At 44.8% G+C, this 26,785-nt stretch overlaps 1 protein-coding gene across 1 annotated transcript in view; it reads right to left on the minus strand.

The window, feature by feature from the left end:
* Positions 1 to 18,692, minus strand: part of F5 (coagulation factor V) — a 485,541-nt gene extending 466,849 nt beyond the window's left edge. The window contains exon 1 of the mRNA XM_068269820.1: positions 18,374 to 18,692. Within this exon, the coding sequence (XP_068125921.1) occupies positions 18,374 to 18,525 (152 nt within the window). The 5' untranslated portion in view covers positions 18,526 to 18,692. The remainder of the gene's footprint in view (positions 1 to 18,373) is intronic.
* Between the last annotated feature and the right edge of the window lie 8,093 nt (positions 18,693 to 26,785).

The raw sequence follows: 26,785 nt of genomic DNA on the forward strand, positions 1-26,785 counted from the left end.
TTCTCAACTAAAAAAATCTAAACTTTATTCCCATCCTTTAAATTGATATATTTCTAACCACCAAACATTGCGAGATATACTTAAGTGGGTATGATCCGAATGAACAAACACCAACAAGCTGATTCAGAACAAATCTATACAAAATCTTTATCAATCAACATTATCCAATAAAATTCACATTCAAAATGTGCCCTCGTCCCACCTGCCTCCCTCCCCACCTAACGGACCACCCCACCCCCACATCCACCCACTGCCAGCCCACCACTCCCCAAAGGATCACAGAAAAAAACGTGGAGCAAATGCATCTGCTTCACTGCTGATAAAAAGCAAATATTGATCGTCCATCTGAGCTCAGGGTGAAAAAAGTCAGCCAACAAGCTATATGCAGTTTGTCAACAGGCAGTATGATCCATGAGGAACGCTTGATCTGATAAGCATTAATTCCAGAAATTAGCGGGTGCATGCAATTCAAGGGAAATGGATACAGTCCAGCAGCTGTAGCAAGCCAGAGAAACTCAGCGGTTAGTCAGCAATTAGTGTAGTAGCAGAGAGCACCTCTCCAGGCAGTCATGTAATGCAGCAAGCCATGCGGTAAAGCACACACAGTAATGTGAAAGCATATAACTCAAGCATGATTCAAAACAGATGATAGTGGCATCAGTGGCTCATTGTAGCATCAGCATCCATGCAGCCAGCACTATAGTTTATCACATAAAGCAGTTCTTATGTGTGTGTGGCATGGAAAGCCTCTCACAATTGATGCCCATAGGGACAGGGCCGTGCAGACACAATGGCCGGTGACAGGCTCAGTTGTCGAAAATGAAAATGAGCCGCAGCGGGGGACTGGAGGATCGTAGAGTACTGGCGCAGTCACAGAGCGACTGCAGGGAGCCAGTAGAAGCCCCAGGTATGTAAAACTGGCTTTTTTTTTTAAATAGACTTAAGTATCCCTTTAAGCAGACCACATATTCTATTCACATATACTGTCCATTGGGGTACCACAGGGCTTGGCTTCTTTTTTCCAGTTATATGCACAGTCATGGGGCTTGATTCACAAAGCGGTGCAAAGTGTTTGCACGCCTGTGAAAAGCCCTTTATCACGCCTAAACTCAGTTTAGGCGTGATAAGAAGAAACTCGCGCGATCTCCCGCGCGCAAAGTTTTGCGCGCGTAGCGCACCGCGCTGCGCGCGCAGTGTACCGTGCTTCGCACGCATCGTCCATTGAGCCCTATGGGACTTTGCGCGCGCGGCGCTTCGCGCGAAGAGCAGCACAAATCGGTGATAACTCAGCTTTGCACGGCTTATCACGCCTAAAGTCTTTTAGGCGTGATAACTGAGTTATCACCGCTTTGTGAATCAAGCCCATGGTGTCTTAATAAACTAATCTGGCTTTCAATACCATTTTCTTTGCCGATAACACACAACTGTAGGTCTCAGCCCCTGACCTTAAAGTGTACCAGAGACGAAGTAACCTGCTTTATTTAATACTACATACTAGTAGGGACATAAGAAGAGACACTTACCCTGCTGTCTGTTTCATTCTGATCTGCCCTGTGAGCTTGCAATCCCCCCCTATAAAAAACACTGACTGAGCTCTCAGTCGGCTGCTTTATCAGTAAGCTCTATATTAGTGAGTGCAGTTTGCTCAAGCCCGACCCCCTCTCTGCTTGTGTTCTCCCTATTCCTAAGAAGGAAAAAAGGGTGCCAGCAGCTAGTGGAAGAAAAGGGCACCACCATAGACTCTAATGCAATTATCGTTAATACGGCAAAAAAGTAGAAAATAGGGCGCCCGATAAATATCGTTAACAACATTAGAACATTCAAGTTTTTGGAGTATGTTATTGTATTAGACGCTTGCAATGTTATAGTTTTTTCATATTATGTGTGTACAGATTTTACGTTATCAAAGATATTACCATTTCTATGTGTAAAGGAGTGTTTCTGCAGGGGGAGTGGTTAGGGTTAGGCAACACTGGGGGTGTGTGGTTAGGGTTAGCAACCACCAGGGGGGTGGTTAGGGTTAGGCACCACCGTGGGGAGTGGTTAGGGTTAGGCACCACCAGCCAGGGGAGTGGTTAGTTTTAGGCACCACCAGAGGTGGGTTCTGTGTGAGAGTAAGGTTGAGTTAAGCTGTATTGTTGAATTATGTAACGTTTTTTAACATTAATATATTTTCGTTATCAACTCCCGTCTGTATTAAAATGGTATTTATCGTTAACAAATTTCATTAACGATGTTTATCGTTATTGAGATTTTGTTATCCACCTGCGCCATTTCGTTATCCAACTGGGCCCTTTTATCCTGGCGCATTTTTTTCATGCACACCTGTGATGGGAGAAACAGTTCAGAAAACATAGATTTATATATCTGCCCAGCTAATTAGTGTTCCTGCTAGAGTTACACACTTGTCTCTCCCCATCTGAGCCAGGAACATACAGTGACACTGCTCTACTGCTCTCTGCTGTACACATATCAAATGTAGCAGCAGCTGTGCTTGTCTTTGGTTTTACAGCAATAAGGAAAAGTAATTGTGCCTGTATGTATATGTCTGCAGGTTTTTTTGTCTAATATACACTCACCTAAAGGATTATTAGGAACACCTGTTCATTTTCTCATTAATGCAGTTATCTAATTAACCAATCACATGGCAGTTGCTTCAATGCTTTTAGGGGTGTGGTCCTGGTCAAGACAATCTCCTGAACTCCAAACTGAATGTCAGAATGGTAAAGAAAGGTGATTTAAGCAATTTTGAGCGTGGCATGGTTGTTGGTGCCAGATGGGCCGGTCTGAGTATTTCACAATCTGCTCAGTTACTGTGATTTTCAAGCACAACCATTTCTAGGGTTTACAAAAAATAGTGTGAAAAGGTAAAAACATCCAGTATGCGGCAGTCCTGTGGGCGAAAATGCCTTGTTGATGCTAGAGGTCAGAGGAGAATGGGCCGACTCAAGCTGATAGAAGAGCAACGTTGATTGAAATAACCATTCGTTACAACCGAGGTATGCAGCAAAGCATTTGTGAAGGCACAACCCGCACAACCTTGAGGCAGATGGGCTACAACAGCAGAAGACCCCACTGGGTACCACTCATCTCTCTCTAGTACAAATAGGAAAAAGAGGCTACAATTTGCACAAGCTCACCAAAATTGGACAGTTGAAGACTGGAAAAATGTTGCCTGGTCTGATGAGTCTCAATAAAGTCAGAATTTGATGTAAACAGAATGAGAACATGGATCCATCATGCCTTTTTACCACTGTGCAGGCTGCTGGTGGTGTAATGGTGTGGGGGATGTTTTATTGGCACACCTTAGTGCCAATTGGGCATCGTTTAAATGCCACTGGCTACCTGAGCATTGTTTCTGACCATGTCCATCCCTTCATGACCACCATGTACCCATCCTCTGATGGCTACTTCCAGCAGGATAATGCACCATGTCACAAAGTTCGAATCATTTCAAACTAGTTTCTTGAACATGACAATGAGTTCACTGTACTAAAATGGCCCCCACAGTCACCAGATCTCAATAGAGCATCTTTGGGATGTGATGGAATGGGGGCTTCGTGCCCTGGATGTGCATCCCACAAATCTCTATCAACTGCAAAATGCTATCCTATCAATATGGGACAAAATTTCTAAAGAATGCTTTCAGCACCATGTTGAATCCATGCCACGTAGAATTAAGGCAGTTCTGAAGGTGAAAGGGGTCAAACACTGTGTTGGTATGGTGTTCCTAATAATCCTTTATATGAGTGTATATATGTCCCTGCATACATTATTTGATGGAGAACTTTACACACAGTGACACTGACCCAGAAGCAGATGGCGGCCATCTTGGATTTAAGACAGGATAAAAATGAAAATTTAAGAATGAAATGGCCTTGGGAGAGCAACAAAAATTTCAGGAATAGCCTGTATTTGGCGTACACTTTTTGAGGGTATTTTTCTTTTAAAGGTATCTGTTCATCTCAGGTTTCCTTTAATTCCCTGCTATCATGCATTCCCGATTGCCTCACTTTTAAAACTTAATATGAGTAAGACTGATCATTTTTACACCATCTCTTTCCACCTCTCTGCCTGATATAACAAAAAATGTCATTAACACTAGGGTTGGTGTTCGGATTTGGGTCAGTCAGTGCTATGTTTGATCAGAATATGGTTGTTGGAATTTAATGCACTCTCGTACCCAGATTAACCACTTCACACCTAGACCCTTTTGCTATTATATACTTGACCTAGACTAGAAAACAACATTAATTTGCCTTCCCCATTGACTACAATGGAAATCAATGGAACATTAGTACAGTCAGGTCCATAAATATCGGGACATCAACACAATTCTAACATTTTTGGCTCTATACACAACCACAATGGATTTGAAATGAAACTAACATAATGCGTTTTAACTGCAGACTGTTAATCTAGAAATAATAGGTATCAAGTGTAATCAAAATGTTTATATGAAGCTTTATTGTATCAAAAGGGGATTTAAAATCAAACACATTTAAATTCTTGAAGAGAAATTGTGGAGTTCCGCTTTAACATTCCTGGCTGGCCATGTAACATGCTCACATCCACTCCCAGCACATTCAATTACCCCCAGACAACCTTCTTAGAGCTCTGCTCTGCACATAAATATAACATGTGAATAGGCTTGGAAAAAGGGTTAGGGATGGTAACAAGCTTGCTTCTGCCACATCAAAGTTGCATCCTGAATGTCCTCATATATTAGGGCTAACGCCTCCAAAAATCAAAACCATGCATCATACAGTGGCAGGTCAGACAAGTATATCACTGAATGGATCTCACCCACAGTCCGTAGACTTTCTGCTGCGATGCAGCTCCTAGTCTTCTGGTATTTCTGGGAGGTACGTTGGGGCCCTTCCTAGATACTCACTGGGGAGTTATTCAGCTGGCAAAGTGTAGTGTGGACCAGCAGGCGGCTGACTGGTGTCCCAGAACAACCTGCATCACGGTCTCCACGTGTCCTGAAAGCTAGATGCCGGCAGTATTCCCCTAGAGGCTCAGGGGTTTGGCTATTCCCTGCTGAGAGCTGATGGGGCGGCCAGACGTGACGGAATCTCCGCCCACCGACGTGTTTCACGCTGTGGGCGTTTCGTCAGGGTGTACCTCTCCTTCCCCTATGCTGCCAATTATAGACTGCTGGCAACTCCTCCTCCGACATCACTCCTTTCAAGGGATCAGTTGCTAAAGCCTGTTATGCTGAAAACTGCAAGGATTTCAGGCACCGTGGTAAAAGTCGTGCCTTCTATCCATGAAGAATAAGATATCATGGTAGATCATAGTGCCTTAAACAGGCTATCATATGTATAAAGCATGCAAGCCGGTATATCTGCACATCCAGCAACAAAGTCATTGCTAATTCAAGCACGCTGCTTAATTTTTCATAGGACAGGGATAAGCATTTCCACTATTAAGGCATCTAGGTTATCTCCCAGAGCGTCAAATACATTCTGTTGCGAGTTATCCTCAAACAAGGTAAAGATAAAAGGATATGGGTGCAGTTAATTTGTGTTGGCAACTTCCTCCAATCATAATTTACATCTACTCAACATTATAGTGTCCAGTAGGATCTTAGGATATTTTTCAGCACTTGGCTGCAGTCTTGCTTACATTACCCATTAAAGGGAAATTACCTCAAAACTGAATCATTGGTGATGGAGTCAGAAACTTTTTATTAACAATCGTATGTCCCTTCAGCATCCTATGTCCACCTGACTGTCCCACACATATATCTCATCAATTGTAAGCATTCAAACGCAAAAACGCTCTCAAATCCAACTCTCTGTTGAGGCCATGTGGATACAAGGTGTTAAGCATATATATCCACATGGCCTCCTTACAGTACAAGACGTCATCGAAGTCCCCTCGTCTACTAGAGATAGTCAGCTTATATATTCCCTTAGCTTTAGTCCCAGTCAAGTCGCTGTCATGAAATTCCGCATAGTGAGCCACCAAATAGCTTTTTTCTACATTTTTATCTTCAATCAGTCTCAAGTGTTCTAGAACTCGATCCTTCATCATTCTTTTGGTTTTTCCTATATATTTTTATCCAGATTAACCACCTAGACCCTTTTGCCCTTATATACTTGACCTAGACTAGAAAACAACATTTAATTTGCCTTCCCCATTGACTACAATGGAAATCAATGGAACATTAGTACAGTCAGGTCCATAAATATCGGGACATCAACACAATTTTAAAATTTTTGGCTCTATACACAACCACAATGGATTTGAAATGAAACTAACATAATGGGCTTGATTCACAAAGCGGTGCAAACTGTTTAGCACCGGTGTGCTAAACAGTTAGCACGTGAAGTGCCGTTCGCAGACTTTTGCGCGCGCAAAGTGCCTCGATTCGCTCGATTGCGGACTTTTGCGCGCGCAATTTGCCACGAATCGCGGCAAATTGTGCGAGCAAAAGTCTGTGCGCGCACGAATCGCGGCACTTTGCGCGCGCAAAAGTCTGCGAACGGCACTTCACGTGCTAACTGTTTAGCACACCCGTGCTAAACAGTTTGCACCGCTTTGTGAATCAAGCCCAATGTGTTTTAACTACAGACTGCCAGCTTTAATTTGAGGATATTTACATCCAAATCAGGTGAACGGTGTCGGAATTATAACAGTTTGCATATGTGCCTCACACTTGTTAAGGGAGAAAAAGTAATGGGGTAGAATCATAAATCAAACTTTCACTTTTCGATACTTGGTTGCAAATCCTTAGCAGTCATTTACAGCCTGAAGCCTGGAAAGCATAGACATCACCAGACGCTGTTTTTTTTCCCTGGTGATGCTCTGCCAGGCCTCTACTGCAACTGTCTTCAGTTCCTGCTTGTTCTTGGGGCAAGTGAAATGCATGCTCAATCAGATTCTGGTCAGGTGATTGACTTGGCCATTGCATAACATTGCACTTATTTCTCTTCAAAAACTGTTTGGTTTCTTTTGCAGTATGCTTTGGGTCATTGTCCATCAGCACTGTGAAGCGCCTTCCAATGAGTTCTGAAGCATTTGGCTGAATATTAGCAGATTGTATTGCCCCCTCCGCATTTAATTTCCCTGGTGGTCTAGTGGTCTCCCCATACCCATATAGCTTTTATAGCTGTCCTGATGCCCCCCTTCCCAATATTACTTTTTTGGTGGTCTAGTAGTGCATCCCCATTTCTTTTCCCTGGTTTAGTGTTCACTCCTTCCCAATATTGCTTCCCTGGTGGTATATTCCCATACTGATTCCCTGGTGGTCTATTACTCCAACCATATCTTTTCCCAGGTGGTCAAGTCCCCTCTCCCAATATCACTTGCCTGGTGTTCAATTGCCCCCACCAACCATATTGATTTCCTAGTGATCTAGTGGCCCCCACTTCCCATTTTCCATACCTGGTGGTCTAGTGGTACACCCTTTTCATATACTACTTTCCTGGTGGTCTAGTGGATGTTCCCCTCCATATTGCTTCCCTGGTGGCCTAGTGATCCCTACACCCATATTCCTTCCCTGGTGGTCTAGCGGTCATTCTTCCCATATTGCTTCCATGGTGGTCTTGTGGACGTTTCTTTCCCCATATTGCTTTCCCGGTGGTATCCCCCCCCCCCCCCACAACATATTTCTTCCCTGGTGATCTAGTGGCCCCCTATCCCCATATTCCTTCCCTGGTGGTTTAATGCTCCCCCCCCCCCCATTGCCTTTTCTGGTTGTCTAGCAGTCATTCCCCTCATATTGCTTTCCTAGGGATGTAGTGGTCGTTCCCCTTCCCCATATCGCTTCCCTGGTGGTCTAGTGGTCCCCTCATATTGCTTCTCTGGTGGTCTAGCGGCCATTACCCCATATTGCTTTCCTGGTGGTCTAGAGGTCCCCACTCTCCATATTGCATCCCTGGTGGTCCAGTGGTAACCCCTTTCCACATATTGCTTGTGGTGTAGTGGTTGTTACCCCAATACTCCTTCCCTGGTGGGCTAGTGATCCCCGCCCCCGCATATTGGTTCCCTGGTGATCTAGCGGTTATTCTTCCCATAATGCTTCCCTGGTGGTCTTGTGGTCATTCAATCCCCCCTATTGCTTCTCTGGTGGTCTTCACCCCCCCCCCTCCTCCACACATTTATTCCCTGGTGATCTAGTGGCCTCTCTCCCCATATTGCTTCCCTGGTGGTCTAATGGTCATTCACCTCCCCCATATTGCTTCCCTGGTGGTCTAATGGCCCCCTCATATTGCTTCTCTGGTGGTCTAGTGGTCATTACCCCATATTGCTTTCCTGGTGGTCTAGAGGTCCCCACTCCCCATATTGTATCCCTGGTGGTCCAGTGGTACCCCCTTTCCACATATTGCTTGTGGTATAGTGGTTGTTAACCCAATACTCCTTCCCTGGTAGTCTAGTGATCACCGCCCCCGCATATTGGTTCCCTGGTGGTCTAGCGGTTATTCTTCCCATAATGCTTCCCTGGTTGTTTTGTGGTCATTCAATCCCCCCTATTGCTTCTCTTGTGGTCTTCTCCCCCCCTCTCCACATATTTCTTCTCTGGTGATCTAGTGGCATCTCTCCCCATATTGCTTCCCTGGTGGTCTAGTGGTTGTTCACCTCCCCCATATTGCTTTCCTGGTGGTGTAGTGGCAACCCCATATTTCTTCCCTGGTGGTCTAGTGATCATTCCCCTCCCCACATATTGCTTCACTGGTGCCCCCCCCTCCCCCATATTGCTTCTCTGGTGGTCTAGTGCCCCCGCCCCATATTCCTTCCCTGTTGGTCAAGTGCCCCCCATATTGCTTCCCTGTTAGTCTATTGGTTTTCCCCATGTCCATGTTGCTTCCCTGGTGGTCGTTACCCTCTACCCCATATTGCTTCTCAGGTAGTCTAGTGGTAATTACCTCCCTATTGCTCCCTGTTTGTCTGGAGGTCGTTCCCCTCCACCATATTGTTTCCCTAGTGGGGTAGTGGTTGTCATCATCCCAATATTGCTTCCTTGGTCGTCGGGTGATCCACTCCCATATTGACACCATATTAATTTTCTGGAAATTGATCCAGTAGTTAGGTCAGACCATCACACCATCTACTTCTCCCTTACAGCACCAGCTATAAAACACCAAGTAAAAGAACCCCACCATTGCCACCCTTCACTCACTTCATTGACTACAGATAAAAGGGAAAATTTTGTTTAATACTGACTTATTGACATTCAAATCCTTGCACAATCTAGGCCCAGGATACCGGAAGGATTTGTTGCAACTGCACCACACACCCCCACAATCTTAGATCAACAGGATCTAATAACTTAGTCACCATCAGAGTCCAGCTTTCTGTCATGCTGCTCCTAAATTTTGGAACTCCTTGCCACACCCATTTCGGACATTTCCATCCCTGGAAGCATTTAATGTCTACCCGAGTGCAGAAATGAGAGAGATTTTATATTTACCTAGGGCTTCCTCTAGCCCCAGGAACACCGCTGCGTCCCTCGCCGTCCCTGGTGGTTCAGTTCGGCTGCAATCAGCCCTGGTAACTGGCTCAGTCACTTCAGTCAGGCTCTTCTGCACATGCGCTGAGCAAGTTTACTGGGGCTGATTGCGGCCGAACAGAGCCACCTGGGAGGAGCGCGAGGGAGGCCTCGGTGCTCATGTGACTGGAGGAAGCCCCGGGTAAGTATAAAATCTTTCTAATTTCTGCTCTCAGGTTTCCGTTAAGTCCAAACTGAAAAGCCACCTATGTAGTCTGGCATTCATGAACACCTGACTTTTTCCTCTGTAAGACAATCCAGCCTGCAACCCTGTATTTATCCGACACATATCTACCTCATATACTCGAATACAAGTTGACCTTGTGTATAAGTCGACTCCAAGATTCAAACATCTTAAGTTGGAGTTTTTTATTGACTCAAGTATAAGTCTACCCAGCAAAGTTAATGACGTACCAGCAGTCTCACCCTAAGAACAAGAGACTGCTGGTACCAAAAACGGCTCCTAACAATGAATTGTTGCACAGACCCGTCGCTCTCACTGTTCACCCATTGCCACAGGCCCTTCACTCTGCTGTTGCGATGAAGGCAGAGCTCTGTGAGCCGGTCAGGAGCTGATTGGCTCCTAACTCTGTAATCAGTTTGAGCCAACGAGATTGGCTCACAGGGATCACGGGTTCAGGAGCCAATAAAATAAGCTCCTGACTGGTTCAAAGAGCTCTGCCATCATAGTGACGGTAGAGCGAGGGGCCTGCAGCGATGGGTAAACGATTGTGGTGATAAAAATATATGCCCTGGCAGGAATAAACAGCAACAAATAGGGCATAGATCTTAATTACCACGGTCCAGAAGCAATTAGGACAACCCATTGGAATCGTAAAGGTACCCTCCCCAGGAATGGTTCACTCATACCGGCCAGCATGCAAGCAGACAATTCATCCATGCAACATGAAATTTAGACTGGGAGCAACTAGGGTTCTTAACCTTTAAATAAAGACAGAAAAACACATATGAATCGAACCAGCCAGGGAACTACAAACCCTTTCTCACACCATTAAAAGAATGTACTATATTGGCATAAGGATGGGATAGCTGGGATGGGAGGTCTGGCCAACATTGCTTCCTGAGACAATCAAACAAGCAAGGTAGCTGTGCTTATCCTACAAAGACCAAATAGGGGAAAGGGAGGTGCAAATGGATGTGGCCAAATCAGATGCAAATCAATATTAACCCTTACACCATTGGCACACAATGGAGCTGTCCCAGTGGGAGGTGTAAGGAGGAAAACAATGTGTTTGGCTGGCACTCTGAATCTTTCTGCAACACATCAAGGAGGATGTATACATAGATTGTTGAAGATGTATAGCTAGATTCTCGCCAGGGACAGCTCTATCGGTGTATGTGTGTGAAGCTTAAAGGATACACAAGGTGACATAAGCATATAAAGCTTAACTTACCTTGGACTTAGCCTGAATAAGTCACTCTGGTCCCTTGCTGCAATTCTGTCTTCCTCCAGGGTCTGGCAGCCAGCCCTGTAGTGAGATCACTATCAAGTTAGTGGCTTCTGTGCATGTGTGGGCGTGTACCTCTCTCACCACTGTGCTCTGCGCATTAGCACTGCACATGCGCAGAATGCTTCCAGCTATAGAATCGCGATCACCAGAGGCACGCACCTGCGCCTGTGCAGACGCAGAAGCCACCGATCAACTACGGGCCTGACAGCAGGACTCTGGAGGAAGACAGAATTGCAGCAAGGGACAAGAAAGACTTCTAGGGGCTGAAAATAGCCCCAGGTAAGTAAAGCTTAATATGCTTAAAGAAAACCTGTACTGAAAATTAAAAGTCAAAATAACCATACACAAGTCATACTTACCTGCTGTGCAGTCTATTCATCAATCTCTTGTTTGTCCACTGTGATCAATGGAATTCTCCGTCCTCCATTTTGAAAATAGCCATTACCCCATAACAGCTTCCTGGTCAGCACACCGTTAAACTGTAATATCGCCCACTTGAGTCATAGGGAAACATGGACACATCAGTTCTCCTCTCAGCTGTAACTGACAGCAACTGAAATACAGTGGGTTGCAAAAGTATTCGGCCCCCTTGAAGTTTTCCACATTTTGTCATATTACTGCCACAAACATGAATCAATTTTATTGGAATTCCACATCAAAGACCAACACAAAGTGGTGTACACGTGAGAAGTGGAATGAAAATCATACATGATTCCAAACATTTTTTACAAATAAATAACTGCAAAGTTGTGTGTGCATAATTATTTGGCCCCCTTTGATCTGAGTGCAGTCAGTTGCCTATAGACATTGCCTGATGAGTGCTAATGACTAAATAGAGTGCACCTGTGTGTAATCTAATGTCAGTACAAATACAGCTGCTCTGTGAGGGCCTCAGAGGTTGTCTAAGAGAATATTAGGAGCAACAACACCGTGAAGTCCAAAGAACACACAAGACAGGTCAGGGATCAAGTTATTGAGAAATTTAAAGAAGGCTTAGGCTACAAAAAGATTTCCAAAGCCTTGAACATCCCAAGGAGCACTGTTCAAGCGATCATTCAGAAATGGAAGGAGTATGGCACAACTGTAAACCTACCAAGACAAGGCCATCCACCTAAACTCACAGGCCGAACAAGGAGAGCGCTGATCAGAAATGCAGTCAAGAGGCCCATGGTGACTCTGGACGAACTATAGAGATCTACAGCTCAGGTGGGAGACTCTGTCCATAGGACAACTATTAGTCATGCACTGCACAAAGTTGGCCTTTATGGAAGAGTGGCAAGAAGAAAGGCATTGTTAACAGAAAGTATAAGAAGTCCCGTTTGCAGTTTGCCACAAGCCATGTGGGGGACACAGCAACCATGTGGAAGAAGGTGCTCTGGTCAGATGAGACCAAAATGGAACTTGTTGGCCAAAATGCAAAACGCTATGTGTGGCAGAAAACTAACACTGCACATCACTCTGAACACACCATCCCCACTGTCAAATATGGTGGTGGCAGCATCATGCTCGGGGGGTGCATCTCTTCAGCAGGGACAGGGAAGCTGGTCAGAGTTGATGGGAAGATGGATGGAGCCAAATACAGGGCAATCTTTGAAGAAAACCTCTTGGAGTCTGCAAAAGACTTGAGACTGGGGCGGAGGTTCACCTTCCTGCAGGACAATGACCCCAAACATAAAGCCAGGGCAACAATGGAATGGTTTAAAACACAACATATTCATGTGTTAGAATGGCCCAGTCAAAGTCCAGATCTAAATCTAATCAAGAATCTGTGGCAAGATCTGAAAACTGCTGTTCACAAACGCTGTCTATCTACTCTGACTGAGCTGGAGCTGTTTTGCAAAGAAGAATGGGCAAGGATTTCAGTCTCTAGATGTGCAAAGCTGGTAGAGACATACCCTAAAAGACTGGCAGCTGTAATTGCAGCAAAAGGTGGTTCTACAAAGTATTGACTCAGGGGGCCGAATAATTACGCACACCCCACTTTGCAGTTATTTATTTGTAAAAAATGTTTGGAATCATGTATGATTTTCGATCCACTTCTTACGTGTACACCACTTTGTATTGGTCTTTCATGTGGAATTCTAATAAAATTGATGCATGTTTGTGGCAGTAATGTGACAAAATGTGGAAAACTTCAAGGGGGCCGAATACTTTTGCAACCCACTGTATATAGCTGACAGCAACTGATATATTTCAGTTCTGACAAAATGTTGTCAGAACTGGAAGGGATCATTGTCAGAAGAAAATGGTGAGCTTCTGAGAGGAACTGATGTAATGTTCATTTGAAGTTACCTCATGTGTTTATTTTAAATAATTTTATTCAGTACATGTTCTCTTTAAGTCAACTTGTGTATGCTTTAAAAAAATGTGTTGAAAACTAGGGAATTCAGTATTTGACCACTGGTTGTTCTTAGTAGGATTGATGCCAGCAGGTGCCATGTGTGCCATGAGATTGAACAGTATGTGTGCGCTGGCTTCACAGCTTTATACAGTACTAATTGTGTGTTATCTCTACATTTGGCATTTTTGCTGTGAAAATGTGTCCTAACAATGAGAAATCTGACAGGGTAAAGTACGCCCATTTACACTTAACCCTCCTGGCGGTTTAATTATTTCCGCCAGGAGGCAGCGCAGCAGGTTTTTTTTTTTTAAATCATGTAGCGAGCCCAGGGCCTTCGGCGATCTCCGATCAGGAAATCCCATTCAAGGAACGGGATTTCCTGGAGGGCTTCCCCCGTCGCCATGGCGATGGGGCGGGATGACGTCAGCGACGTCATTGGGAGTCCCTATCCACCCCTCGGCACAGTGCACGGGGTCTGGGGGAGGGCGGGGCGTGCGGCGCGACGGATAGCGGCGATCGAGCGCGGGGCGGCGGCCATCGGTGTTAACGCCAGGAAGGTTAATAGCTAATATGTATCAATCTATCTTCATCTTCCTGATACTTATAACTTGACCTCTCATTCTATATATTACAGGTGACAAAATTCATCCATAATCCTGCACAGAATATCAGCTGTGTGTTGTAAATTATCTATCTCCAGAATAGAATTTCATGGAAATAGTGAAATGTATTTTTTATATATGATATAAAACGGTTATATATTTTGTATGTCATTTATGCCTCTTTCACGTGGAGGGCTGATCTGCAAGCTTATCATGCACGTCAGCCTCCTGTCTGCCAGGCACCAAATGCCTTCCCGCAGCAATTGAATGTAAGGGTCGGTTCGCACTGAAGCCGATGCAGAATGGAAACTGTAAGCGCATCCGTGAGGCAGATGCGTTCTGTCACATCCGTATGTCTGCTCCTGTTTTGTTCACGTCTGCTTCGCCACTCACCTGTCCTGGCTTGGTTCCTTTAACAGTCCAGAGGCCAGCAGAAGCATGGGGATCCCCATTAGCTTCAGCAGGCCAACTAGCAACAGAGTGAATTTTCATTGGACCAACATGGACCAATGAGAATTCTCCCTGTTGCTGAGGATTCCATTTGGTCTTTTGCAGCCCAATGGAGATGCCACAGCCACCGGGCTCTTTAGAAGGGGCCAGCGGCGGGACATGTGAGTATGACATCACAGCAGTGACGGGAATATGGGTGGAACAGGCAACGTGGATGCGACAACTAGCCTAGTGAGAACGGACACTGTCCGTTCTCATAGGCTTTCATTGGACACATTTTCCTGTCTGGGAAAATGTGCCAAGTTGGAACTCTGCGCAACGTCTCACGTTCCGCAGCACACAGATCCATGTTTTTTTTTAACAAATGGAAGTGGTTCCTGTTTTTAACATAGTATCTGCTTCCTGTGTTTAAGCAGAGTGAACCTCTAAGGCAGCATTTAACCCACAGTGCCGTTTCCCAGCAGCAAAAAAATGCGCCATGTCTGCCTTGCAGAGTCATGTCTGAGTATCTCCAGATGGAGATAGCATGTACCATGATTATAGAGTTGGCAACTTGTAAATGATATTCAAATTGTGATTTATGACGGCAGCGTAATTACTAGTAGTCTAGCGCTGCGTCATATTTAACTGCTTCAAGCTCATGGCCCATGCACGGTAGCAGCTGACATGCGATGAATTCACTGACTTTACCGCCTCTGGTGTGAAACAGGCCTTGGGATTACTGGTCCGTAATAACTAAATAAATTAATTTTGAATCATTACCTAGGTCGCATTCATAGTGGGACGTTATTGTCCTACATTACAAAGTATTTATAACACACGATAACGCACTGTAATGTTAAGCCTATGCAACATTCACAGTGCGACGTTAACGTTGCGCTGTAAATAAAGTATTATGGTAACTCACTGCTTGCAGTGCGTTACCTCTAAAGGCAGATGTTAACAGATACAGAGAGCCATACTTTTCAAGAGGCTCTTTGAAAGGGGCAGCAGCTACAGCACTGCGGGTTTTTTTCCCGTTTTTTTCTTAAACTCCTTCATTGGGGACAAGTCCCAAGAGGGGTAAGTGGTTTGCGGGAGGGGGGGGGGAAAGGCGGGGGGGGGGGTTGGTGGCGTCCCTCATGTGTCCCCAATCAGGCGGCGAATCTCGCTACTCTCCTCCGCTGCCTGGAAGTCACCATGGTAACTGGACGCTAGGCGGGGAGAGCCGCTTAGCGTCTGGTTGCCATGGTGACTCCCAGGCAGCATGAAGTGAGCAGCGCAAGATTTACCACTGGGCTGGCTAGGGGACATGGTCGCCATGCTTTCTCTCCCTCCCAGGCTCCTAGAACTCTGCTCGCTGCCAACCACATAACTGAGAAAGAGCCTGAGGCTCAAAGAGCAGCCGGAGTTCTTAGGCTTTGACCGCCCCCTCTTCCTCCGCCCCGGCTCCCCCTCCAGCTCCTTGATGCTGAGAGAGACGTCAGGCGTACTAACGCTGGCCTGACGTCTCTGCATCTTCACCATGTGTGGCACCGGTGGGAAATACCAGAGCTGGACAAAGACGAGGAGACAGAGCAAGTGAATGATTGAGCAGCCAGCCATGACAGCAGAGAGAGGAGCTGCAGCCCGAGCCTGCCAGTGACAGCCTCTAGCCTGCCTCACAGACACCCAGAGGGACATAGCTGCCATAGCCAGCCCAGCAGAGTGCACAGAGACAGAGCCTGCCAGCCAGACACATGACAGAAGGGGAGGAGGTAATGTACAATGCTCTGTCGTGTTCCTTTTGCCTATACTCCTTCTCTCTTGAACACTGTAACACTTTCTGTACCTGTCTATCTGCTTACCCTATGTCTCTCACTCTGCCCACCCTCTCTAACCCTCCTTCCAACTCTCACCGAAATGCTGCCCACTGTACGATTATTCTCTGGTGAAATGTGGCTCTCTCATTGCAATTATTCTCTGGTGAAATGTGGCTCTCATTGTGATTATTCTCTGGTGAAATGTGGTTCTCTCATTGCAATTATTTTCTGGTGAAATGTTGCACTCATTGCGATTATTCTCTGGTGAAATGTGGCTCTCATTGCGATTATTCTCTGGTGAAATGTTGCACTCATTGTGATTATTCTCTGGTGAAATGTGGCCCTCATTGTGATTATTCTCTGGTGAAATGTGGCCCTCATTGCGATTATTCTCAGCTGAAATGTTACACTCATTGCGATTATTCTCTGGTGAAATGTGGCCCTCATTGCGATTATTCTCTGCTGAAATGTTGCTCTCATTGCTATTATTCTCTGGTGAAATGTTGCACTCATTGCGATTATTCTCTGGTAAAATGTGGCCCTTGTTGCGATTATTCTCTGGTGAAATGTTGCACTCATTGCGATTATTCTCTGGTGAAATGTGGCCCTCATTGCGATTATTCTCTGGTGAAATGTGGCCCTCATTGCGATTATTCTCTGGTGAAACATTGCTGCTTTATGATTATTTTATGGTGAAATGCTGCCCCATTACAATTATTTTATAGTGAAACGCTGCTACATTACGATTATTTGGCACCTATAGGGGGGCCCATCCAAATTTTCGCAAGGGGGCCCAGTGATTTCTAGTTACGCCCATGACTACTACCTAAACTGAGGATACCTATAGATCTGGCTATCTATACTGGGGACACCTATAGTATGTCTATATTGGGGACACCTATGGACTTGGCTACTTAATACTGTACTTATACTAATTATTTATATAGCGCCAACATATTACGCAGCGCTGTACAGAGTATGTATTGTCTTGTCACTAACTGTCCCTCAGAGGGGCTCACAATCTGATCCCTACCATAGTCATATGTGTATGTATGTATCGTAGTCTAGGGCCAATTTTTAGTGGGAAGCCAATTAACTTATCTGTATCGTATGGTTTTGGGATGTGGGAGGAAACCAGAGTGTCTGAAGGAAACCCACACAGACACAGGGAGAACATACAAACTCCTTGCAGGTGTTGACCTGGCTGGGATTCGAACCTGGGAACCCAGTGCTGCAAGGCTAGAGCGCTAACCACTACGCCACCATGCTGCCATACTACTGTACTATATTGTACTGCCATCTTCAGCAGTACTTCACATAGTCATGTTACTGACTTTTCTCAGGGGAGCTCACAATCTAATACCTACCACTATTTTGTGCGAGAGAACACTGGCTAATGTGTTTTTTTTTGGGGGGGGGGGGGAACATTTCCTACTTGCTTTTTTAGGGTCACTTTACTTATACCCGGGGAGAAAACATGGCCCCACCGACTTTGGGCTGCACACTTACTAGGAAATTTTAATTGGTCACACCCACTGCATATAATGGACACGCCCACTGCAGTCTGTGGCCACGCCCATTTTTCACCGTGCCCAAAGTCCTCCTCAGTGGGGGGAGGGGGGAGGGAGTTTGGGCAGCATAGGTTTGGGATGCCTAGGGGAGCCCAAACCCTAAATACAGCCCTGCTGGTGTGGCAACTTTAACATTGCATTACAATGCAACGTCCCGCTGTGAATATGCCCCTAGGGTTAAGGAAGCATTAACTAACCTGCATGCAACAAGTAACATTTCAGTCATGATGTAAAACATAAAAGCTTTGGTAAACTCCCACAACTTTGTCATACTGGCAGAGAGGAAAAAAAAAATCACAATAACAGAGATGCCCACACTTGCCCACATAATTTTCAGAGTCAGTTTTCTAGGGGAAATCAACATGAACAATGTGTGAAACACAGAAAACTACATAACCAAAGTGCCTGTGACAGCTGAATAATACTTTCTGCTAATTAATCCTTGAAAAGGCAAGAAAATAGAACACAACAAATAAATATTCCCAGATCCTTACAAATACCTAAAGTCTCAGCCAGCAACCTATATATATATATATAATATTTTACAATGAAAATGTTCATGATTCATGGGAAATTATATGAAACTGTGAAACTGGTACAAAAAAAACCTATTGCAATGTTACATATATACATCTCCCAAATTCCCAAATCAGTTACCTTTGAGCTTGTCCATTACTATAATCCCAGTCCGTTGTTTCAGCAACTATATAGTATTCCCTCACTAGTCCATTGGCAGCTGGAATAGTATAGGCAAAAGTGCAAACCACCAGTATCAAGACAGCAGAAATGGATAGACTGTACAGATTCATCGCGATTCACTTCATTACGAGCAGACTGCTTCTCCTTGCTGAAGCCCTAAATCTCTCTGTAAACACTGCAGCCAGAACAGCAATCAATAAGGCCGACCTCTTGTCCCAGGCATTGACATCATGACTAGTGATGATGAGCCACCGACACCCACTCAGCGCAGCAAACCCTCAGTAACTTATGTTACTGATGAAACTTTCTACAACAGAGCAGTAGAAATGGTGATTATCCCGGAGACCATTTAATTTGCTACATGACCCTACTGTAGGAAAGTGGTCCGGGAGTAAAAAACAGTGTTGCCAGAAATAACTCAGAAATGGCAACATTGTATTGTTTCCCAGAACTGGTGAGTGGAGCATAGGAGTTACATATTAACTAATACTATGTATCCAAATAAGTATATTTTGCAAAGGCTGTGAATTCCTGGGAAATGACAGGGAACAAGACGTTTTCAAGAGTAGATAAAATGAAATACCAGTTGATACAGCGCTACCATCAGAAATTTCTGGACCTCATACTGGACAAACGCCCCCCCCCCCCCACAACACACGCACGCATGCACGCACACACACACACACACACACACCTTTGGGCACCAGAAATGGGTTCTAGTAAAATATTGGTGTACTAACCCCATACTCACACTCAGGGCAGGTTCTGGACTTTTTGCTGCATAAGGCAAACTTGTTAGGATGCAGTCTACCCCCTCCCCCCCTCTCCCCCCCAATTTGAAATCGCACAGCACCTGACAATTTACCCTGCTTGAAAAGAGAAACTCTGACCAAGAACTGAACTTTATCCCAATCAGTAGCTGATTTTTTACATGAGAAATCTATTCCTTTTCTCAAACGGATCATCAGGGGGCGCTGTATGGCTGATATTGTGGTTTCCTGTCTGTGAACCCTGTTGCATTGTGGGAAATAGCTGTTCACAGCTGGTCCAACTGCCAAAACAGCAAGCAGCAGCTACATCACTTGCCAGCAGAAAAAATGTCACCATGTGATAAATGCCAGAATGTAAATCAGGGAGAGGACAGATTTTACAATGGGCAAACACTGACTAAATCATTTATACATAATTATTGTAAAAATGAAGCACTTTTTTAATTACATTATTTTCCCTGGAGTTCCTCTTAAGTCAGCAAGGGTGCATATGCACCAACTAGAGTCTTGAGACATTACATGCTGCAGCTCAACACAATAACATGCTGACTGGCTGCTAGTCTGTGACAAACAAACTGCTCACTCACAGCCAGTCGGCCATCTTCCATTCCTCCTTAGTCAGGACAGCAATGCCACATCCTCCCCTCTGCTATGCAAGTCAAATGAAACACTGCTGCTCTCCTCCCTTCCCCTCCTCACTCACTGTCAGACTCCTCACACAGCACAACAAGCCGCTTTTCCCCAATGATTGATGACCTCTCCACTTCGCTCAGTCTCCACTCATTTCTCCTCCTACTCTGACTGCATACTGTAAGTGTAAACACAGTACAAACATGCTTCCCCTGTCATCTCTGCGCCTGATGCAAGTGTTTCAGTTTTCTTCATGAGAGAACCAGCCCTGCTCACACTGAGCCCTCTCTCCACTGATGCCTAACCCTAACCACCGCCACCTTAGGAGCCCATAGAAATTACGGCTATAGGGGAAATTTTGGCACCAAAGGCACAAATGCTTGCTATTTGTAGCCACAGTTTGCATAGTGGGTTGCCCTGTCGCCCATTATTTTATCAGGTGCCTCTTGCATTAAAATTTCCCCCTTTAGCTGTAAATTCTATAGATGCCTATGGTGACACTCAAGCTTCCATGGCACCTCTGGTGTTTACATTTCCTGCTCCCCCAGTAAAGTAAAGATCTCGTTCAGCAGCTGGTACCTTGGGGTGAGATGGGGCTCTTTCTATTTCCCAGCAGGGAATAGGTTGCTCCTAACATCTTCCAGTAGCCATAACTGACCTCCAACATTGGCCAGCAGCCATAGCTGGCTTCCAATATTAGCCAGCAGTCATAGGTGGTCTTCGAAACTTCCCAGCAGTAATAGGTGTTCCCGTGTTTGTCAGAAGTCATAGGTGGCACCCAGTATCTGTCAGGAGTTGTAGGTGGCTTCTAATCATATCTGTTAGCTTACAAGGGCAGAGTCCTCTACTTATGCCTCATTCACAATGGTGCGGTGTAATAGGTGCTTTGTAACAAGGTTTACCACACAGCAATGCACCACCTATATGACATTCACAGTGTGGTGGTAGCGTTGTGGTATAACGGGTTGTGGTATGGTAACATTAAGCGCAAGTGTTACCAGGTACAGTGAAGCATAATTTTCAGTGGCAGTATGCTTCACTGTAAATGGCACAACTCGGCCGTAACGTGCGTTACAACTTTTCCATGCTATTGTGTTTCTGTTACACATATATATGTTCTGTGTTGAACTATTCAGGTATCTATGCACCCCACTATTGCCTGTCTTGTACTATGTACAACACTATGGAAGATGTTGGCACTATGTAAATAAAATAATAATAATAACAACCACAATAGGTGGCCCTCATTATCAGCCAGTAGTCAAAGATGGCTCATAATATCTTCTAGCAGTCACAGGTGGCCACAGTCTCTGTCAGAGTTGATCCATACCTCGATCAGTGGTTATTAATTACTACAAAGCAGAGGACGTACAATGGGGTAAACTAGAAAGTATTGGGTAGGTGAATTCCACTCAACCCTCGCAGCAAAGGCAGTGTAGGTACCAGGCTACTCGAACCCAGTGACGATGAAAGTGAATAAAACTCCCTCCTAAAAATCATTGTGGCTGACAATAATAGGCTGTCTTAATTTCTCACAGCTTTCCAGTTTACCATTGAACAAAGAAAAATATTCCACTCATTGGCCTCAATTCACTAAGATCATGCTAGAGATAATAAGGCAAGAGAAAACTTACCTCCACACGTGAGAGAGTTATCTTACCTCTTCATTCCTTAAAGAGACTCTGTAACAAAAATTGCATTTTTTTTATCATCCTACAAGTTCCAAAAGCTATTCTAAGGTGTTCTGGCTTACTGCAGCATGTTCTACTATCACCATCTCTGTAATAAATCAACTTATCTCTCTCTTGTCAGACTTGTCAGCCTGTGTCTGGAAGGCTGCCAAGTTCTTCAGTGTTGTGGTTCTGTGATGCATCTCCCCCCTCCAGGCCCCTCTCTGCACACTGCCTGTGTATTATTTAGATTAGAGCAGCTTCTCTCTTCTCTCTTATCTTTTACAAGCTGGATAAATCCTCCTCTGAGCTGGCTGGGCTTTCACATACTGAGGAATTACATACAGGCAGAGCTGTCTGCACTCTGCAGGAAGAAACAGTCTGACACTTCAGTGGAAGATAGCTGCAGGGGGAAAGAAACACACAAATGATCTCTTGAGATTCAAAAGGAAGGGTGTATACAGCCTGCTTGTGTATGGATGTATTTTCTATGTGTGGACATACTGTACATCAACCTACTTCCTGTTTTGGTGGCCATTTTGTTTGTTTATAAACAAACTTTTTAAAACTGTTTTTAACCACTTTTAATGCGGCGGGGAGCGGCGAAATTGTGACAGAGGGTAATAGGAGATGTCCCCTAACGCATTGGTATGTTTACTTTTGTGCGATTTTAACAATACAGATTCTCTTTAAGTTACCTCTCCTGTAGTTAATTTACCTCCTCTGTAGTTATTTTCACATGCAGCTAATTAACAGCCTGTCTTTAACTCTGGAGTTATTTTAAGGATTGGAGAGTTAATTTAAAGACAGAAGAGTTAACTTTAGGCTTGCCTGAGGTAAATGTTTCCTGAATACTACATGCCTTATCACCATGGTAACAACTCTAGAAGAGTTATTAAAGACGGGAGATAAGTTTAGTGAATTGAGGCCAATGTCCTTTGCAAAGTATATATCCAACTATATTAGTTTAGATAAAAACCACAAAAAGCCGCTATATGGCTTTTTGTGGTTTTAACCTGAAATAATAAAGGTGCATATATACTTTGCAAAGAACATTGTGCGGAACCTTTTTCTTTGTTCAATGGTAGACTAGAAAGCTGTGAGAAATTAAGACTATTATTATATATAATTATGTCAGCCACAATGTTTTTCAGAAGGGAGTTTTATTCACTATGTTAAAGAGACTCAGAGATGAGCCAACATAAAGAGTTTTTGCTTACCCAGGGCTTCCTCCAGCCCCATAAGCACAGATGTGTCCCTCATGGTCCTCCGTTTAGCAGCAATCAGCCCCGGTAACTGGCTCAGTGATGTCAGCCGGGATTTTCTGCGCATGCACAGGAGGTCCGTGCATGTGCAGAAAACCCACACTGAAGCCGACTGAGACAGTTACCGGGGCGGGGATGATTGCGGACAAAAGGAGGACAACGGGAGGATGGGGGACGCATCTGTTCTTATGAGGCTGGAGGAAGTCTTGGGTAAGTAAGGAATCCAGGAATCACCGTGGAAGTAATGGTGGATAGCGGAGGAAAAAGCAGGAGCTGGCGACGTAAGTTCCATGTCATAAAGACGCTTGGTTACATTGCGTTCCACTCACGTGGAATGCAGAGTGACCAAGCATCTTTGTGACATGAAACAGCCGTCGCCAGCCCCTGTTTTTACCCCCGCCACCCACCTTCACTACCACGGTGATTGGTGGATTCCATGATGCTGGATTACCACTAAGATTGGCTTTGTGATGGTTTACATGGTTTTCAGATGGAAGGTGCATGTAACTTCTTTCTAGTTTGCTTAAAAAATCTTTATGTTGGCTCATCACTGAGTCTCTTTATGTCTGCTCGAATTACCTAATTTATATGTAAAAATATTTTGTATATTTATTTAGTATTGTGCTCCCTTAATTACCCTTTTTAGTACTACTTATTGTAAGGTTGAGACAAGAAACTTACATTCCACAGGTAGATAATATCCCGTATATCTTCTTGAGTAGTGGTATATTTTCTTGTGTGTATTTTTGTGGTTTGAACATAAATTAATAAAGGTGGATATATACTCTGCAAAGGGCATTGTGTGGCACCTTCTTCTTTCTTCAACGGTAAATTAGAAAGCTGTGAGAAATTAAGACACGACTGGGTACTGTCGCTGAAAAGCAAAGAAAGTAATGGCCGGCACCATCCAGATTGTATTATAGCTCTTTTATTAGGCAATCATATAAGATGCCCAAAGCGACGTTTCGAGGCAGTCTGCCTCTTTTTCAAGCTGTATCATGCAAGTAACACTAACAGATGACATTATCATCCCTTTTATATCCAACATGGTGGCTGATGGGCCAATCAGCTATCACTATAGCTTACAACCAATGTCTGCAGGTCCTGCCTAGCCGAACCTGATGGGGAACTGCTTGGCTCATCTTCTGGTTGGACCATTCAAATATGGTCCTGCTGCCCTCTCACTCCATTGGCTGACACGTAGGAAACTCCCCTGCTGCCGGGCAGGATGTGCACTTACACGGCCTACCCAACCGCCGCACAGCGTATTGGGGAAGCGGCGAATCAGGTGGAAGGGGCGGGACTGACCGGCAGGATACAACGTTATCGCGACGTAAACGGTGCACTGATGCGCCGCATTGGTCGCATCAGATGAAATGGGAGGGGCTGCACAAGTAAAGTTGTATTATTTCAATGACTTCCATACCTCCCACGGAAAGCACTAGAGGAAGTGGTACCCTTTACTATAAGCTACACCGCCTATACAGCAGCATAGCCCTCTATGTACTCCAGAGTATAAGATCCAATGCAGCCAGCTCTGTCCCTCACACACATGCAACCCATATTGCATGTTAGTAACCGCCACATGTGCATTACGCAGAGGGGAAAGTAAAAAGTGCTGTGCTGCTGTCCGGGCAGCATAGCAAATACTAAAGAGTGCCACTTCCTCTAGTGCTCCTGTGGAAAGCATTATTACAATTTAGTATTTATATAGCACATTTTCCACAGAGGAGCACACAATTGTAGTCTAGGTCCAATTTTTTAAGAGGAAAAAATTAAGTTATTTGTATACTTTTGGAATGTGGGGGGAAACCAGAATGCCCAGAGGAAACCCACACATACAAGGGGAGAATGTACAAACTCCATGCAAATAGTGCCCTGTCTTGTATTTGAGCTATGAACCTGGTTCTGCAAGTTGAGAGTAGAAATGACCCGAACCTCCGATTTTCTTCCGCAAAAGTTTGGTTTGCGCAGACTTTCGCGAACCGCAATAGACTTCAATGGGGAGACGAACTTTGAAAACTAGAAACACTTATGCTGGCCACAAAAGTGATGGAAAAGATGTTTCAAGAGGTCTAACATCTGAGTTTTTTCATGAATGAGTGGGATAGACACCAAAAGTCCCGGGGAAAAATCTGGATTTGATGCAAAGCAGCGTTTTAAGGGCAGAAATTATATTGAATGCTAAATTGCAGGCCTAAAGTGCTTTAAAGCATCTTGCATGTGTATACATCAATCAGGGAGTGTAATTAGAATATTGCTTCACACTGACACACCAAACTCACTGTGTAACCCACCGCAAACAGCGGTTTGTGTTTTGACGGCCGTGCTGGACTGGTGCGCACCATGGCAAGAGTGCAGGCCGTGGTGGTTTTCAACCCCATATGGTCGCTGGGCTGTGGTAGCTCAATGATAGAACAACAGTGACTGTCCAGCTGATCAAATTTGGTCTGTCCACAAGGAAGCAACGACCTTTTTATCTTGGGTTTGCCCCCCACCCCTCCCCCAAGACGCTCATATAGCCGTTGGTCATTGCTTCATTGTAATACTCAAGCCCCTTCACCGTAGCAAGGTAATGATCACGAAGGGGAATTGGCACATGTACATGCCTTTTGTTTTGTTGTTGCAGCTGCAGTGCAGCCAGAAAAATTAGGCAGGCATGTACACGCACCAGAAAAAGTAGTATAGCGGCCGCAGCCTTAAGAATTCAGGAATCCACCTGGAGTCCTGGACTTTATTGGTGGTGGCGGAGAAGGCAGTAAAGCGGCCTGCGGGCAGAGGTGCTGTGTGTGGAGCGACTTACTTAGTCTTGGGGCGGGCAGTAGCCCTCTGGTATCTATGCCTCATTCATTCTGATAAAGGTGAGGTACTGAACACTTTTGTGACTTAGGCAACTTCTCTTCTCAGTGACAATGCCTCCAGCTGCGCTGAAGGTCCTTTCTGACAGGAAGCTTGAGGCAGGGCAAGACAGAAGTTGTATGGCAAATTGGGAAAGCTCTGGCCACAGGTCAAGCCTGCACACCCAGCAGTGGTGCTCAGCAGAGCTCGAATATTCGAGTAGCTCGAATATTCGAGCTCTTTTCCAGCTATTCGAGCTCGGTATTCGAGCTCCGAATAGCTGTAGCTATTCGAATGGGCTATTCGAGTACACTCGAATAGCCCATTCACTATTCGAGCTATTCGAGCAAAACGGCGCTATTCGAGCTCGGTACCGAGCTCGAATAGCGTCATAGCCCAGATTGATGTCCTTAGAGCCAATCAGAGGGCTCCCAGGCCCTCTGACGGCAGCCAATCACAGAGGGGGACCCTGGCCAGCCCCTACCCTATAAATAGCGGCCGCCATGTTAGGTTTCTCCGTGCTTGCCTGAGACTTGTACAGAGAGAGAGTTGCTCCTTTGTGCTTTGGCTTAGCAAGAACTTTATTGTGGTCATTTACCTAGCGTTTTTGCTCACATACACCTCCTATACACACCTATATTGTTGTTAGTTAGTTAGACATTGTATTTTAGTTAGTAGCTTTTGTGTTACATAGAGACAGGCCAGCTGCTGCAAGCTTACAGCTTTAGGCCTCAGGGCCTTGCCTGTGTGGGCAGCTGTCCTCCTGTCCTCTGTTTATTTCTCTCTATTCTATACCAGTATTTCTGCTGTCCTTTACTATTGATTGTATTAGTATTGTAGTTATATCTTGTAACTGTACTAGGACACTCACTGTCACTGTTCATAGGCTACTAGCTGCTCCTGCGTGTGTGCACTCACTTTCTGTGTACACACTACACACACTCTATTTCCTTCTGATAACTGATTGATTATTGTAATTGATTATTGTAATTAGTTAGTTGTACTTACTGTTACTACTTACTGTACTAGGAGTCTAGGACACTCAGTCACTGTTCATAGGCTACTAGCTCCTGCGTGTGTGCACTCACTGTCTGTGTACACACTACACACACTCTATTTCCTTCTGATAACTGATTGCTTATTGTAATTAGTTAGTTGTACTTACTGTTACTACTTACTGTACTAGGAGTCTAGGAC

The sequence above is a fragment of the Hyperolius riggenbachi genome, chromosome 2 (genome assembly GCF_040937935.1).
Source record: "Hyperolius riggenbachi isolate aHypRig1 chromosome 2, aHypRig1.pri, whole genome shotgun sequence".
Lineage (NCBI taxonomy): Eukaryota > Metazoa > Chordata > Amphibia > Anura > Hyperoliidae > Hyperolius > Hyperolius riggenbachi.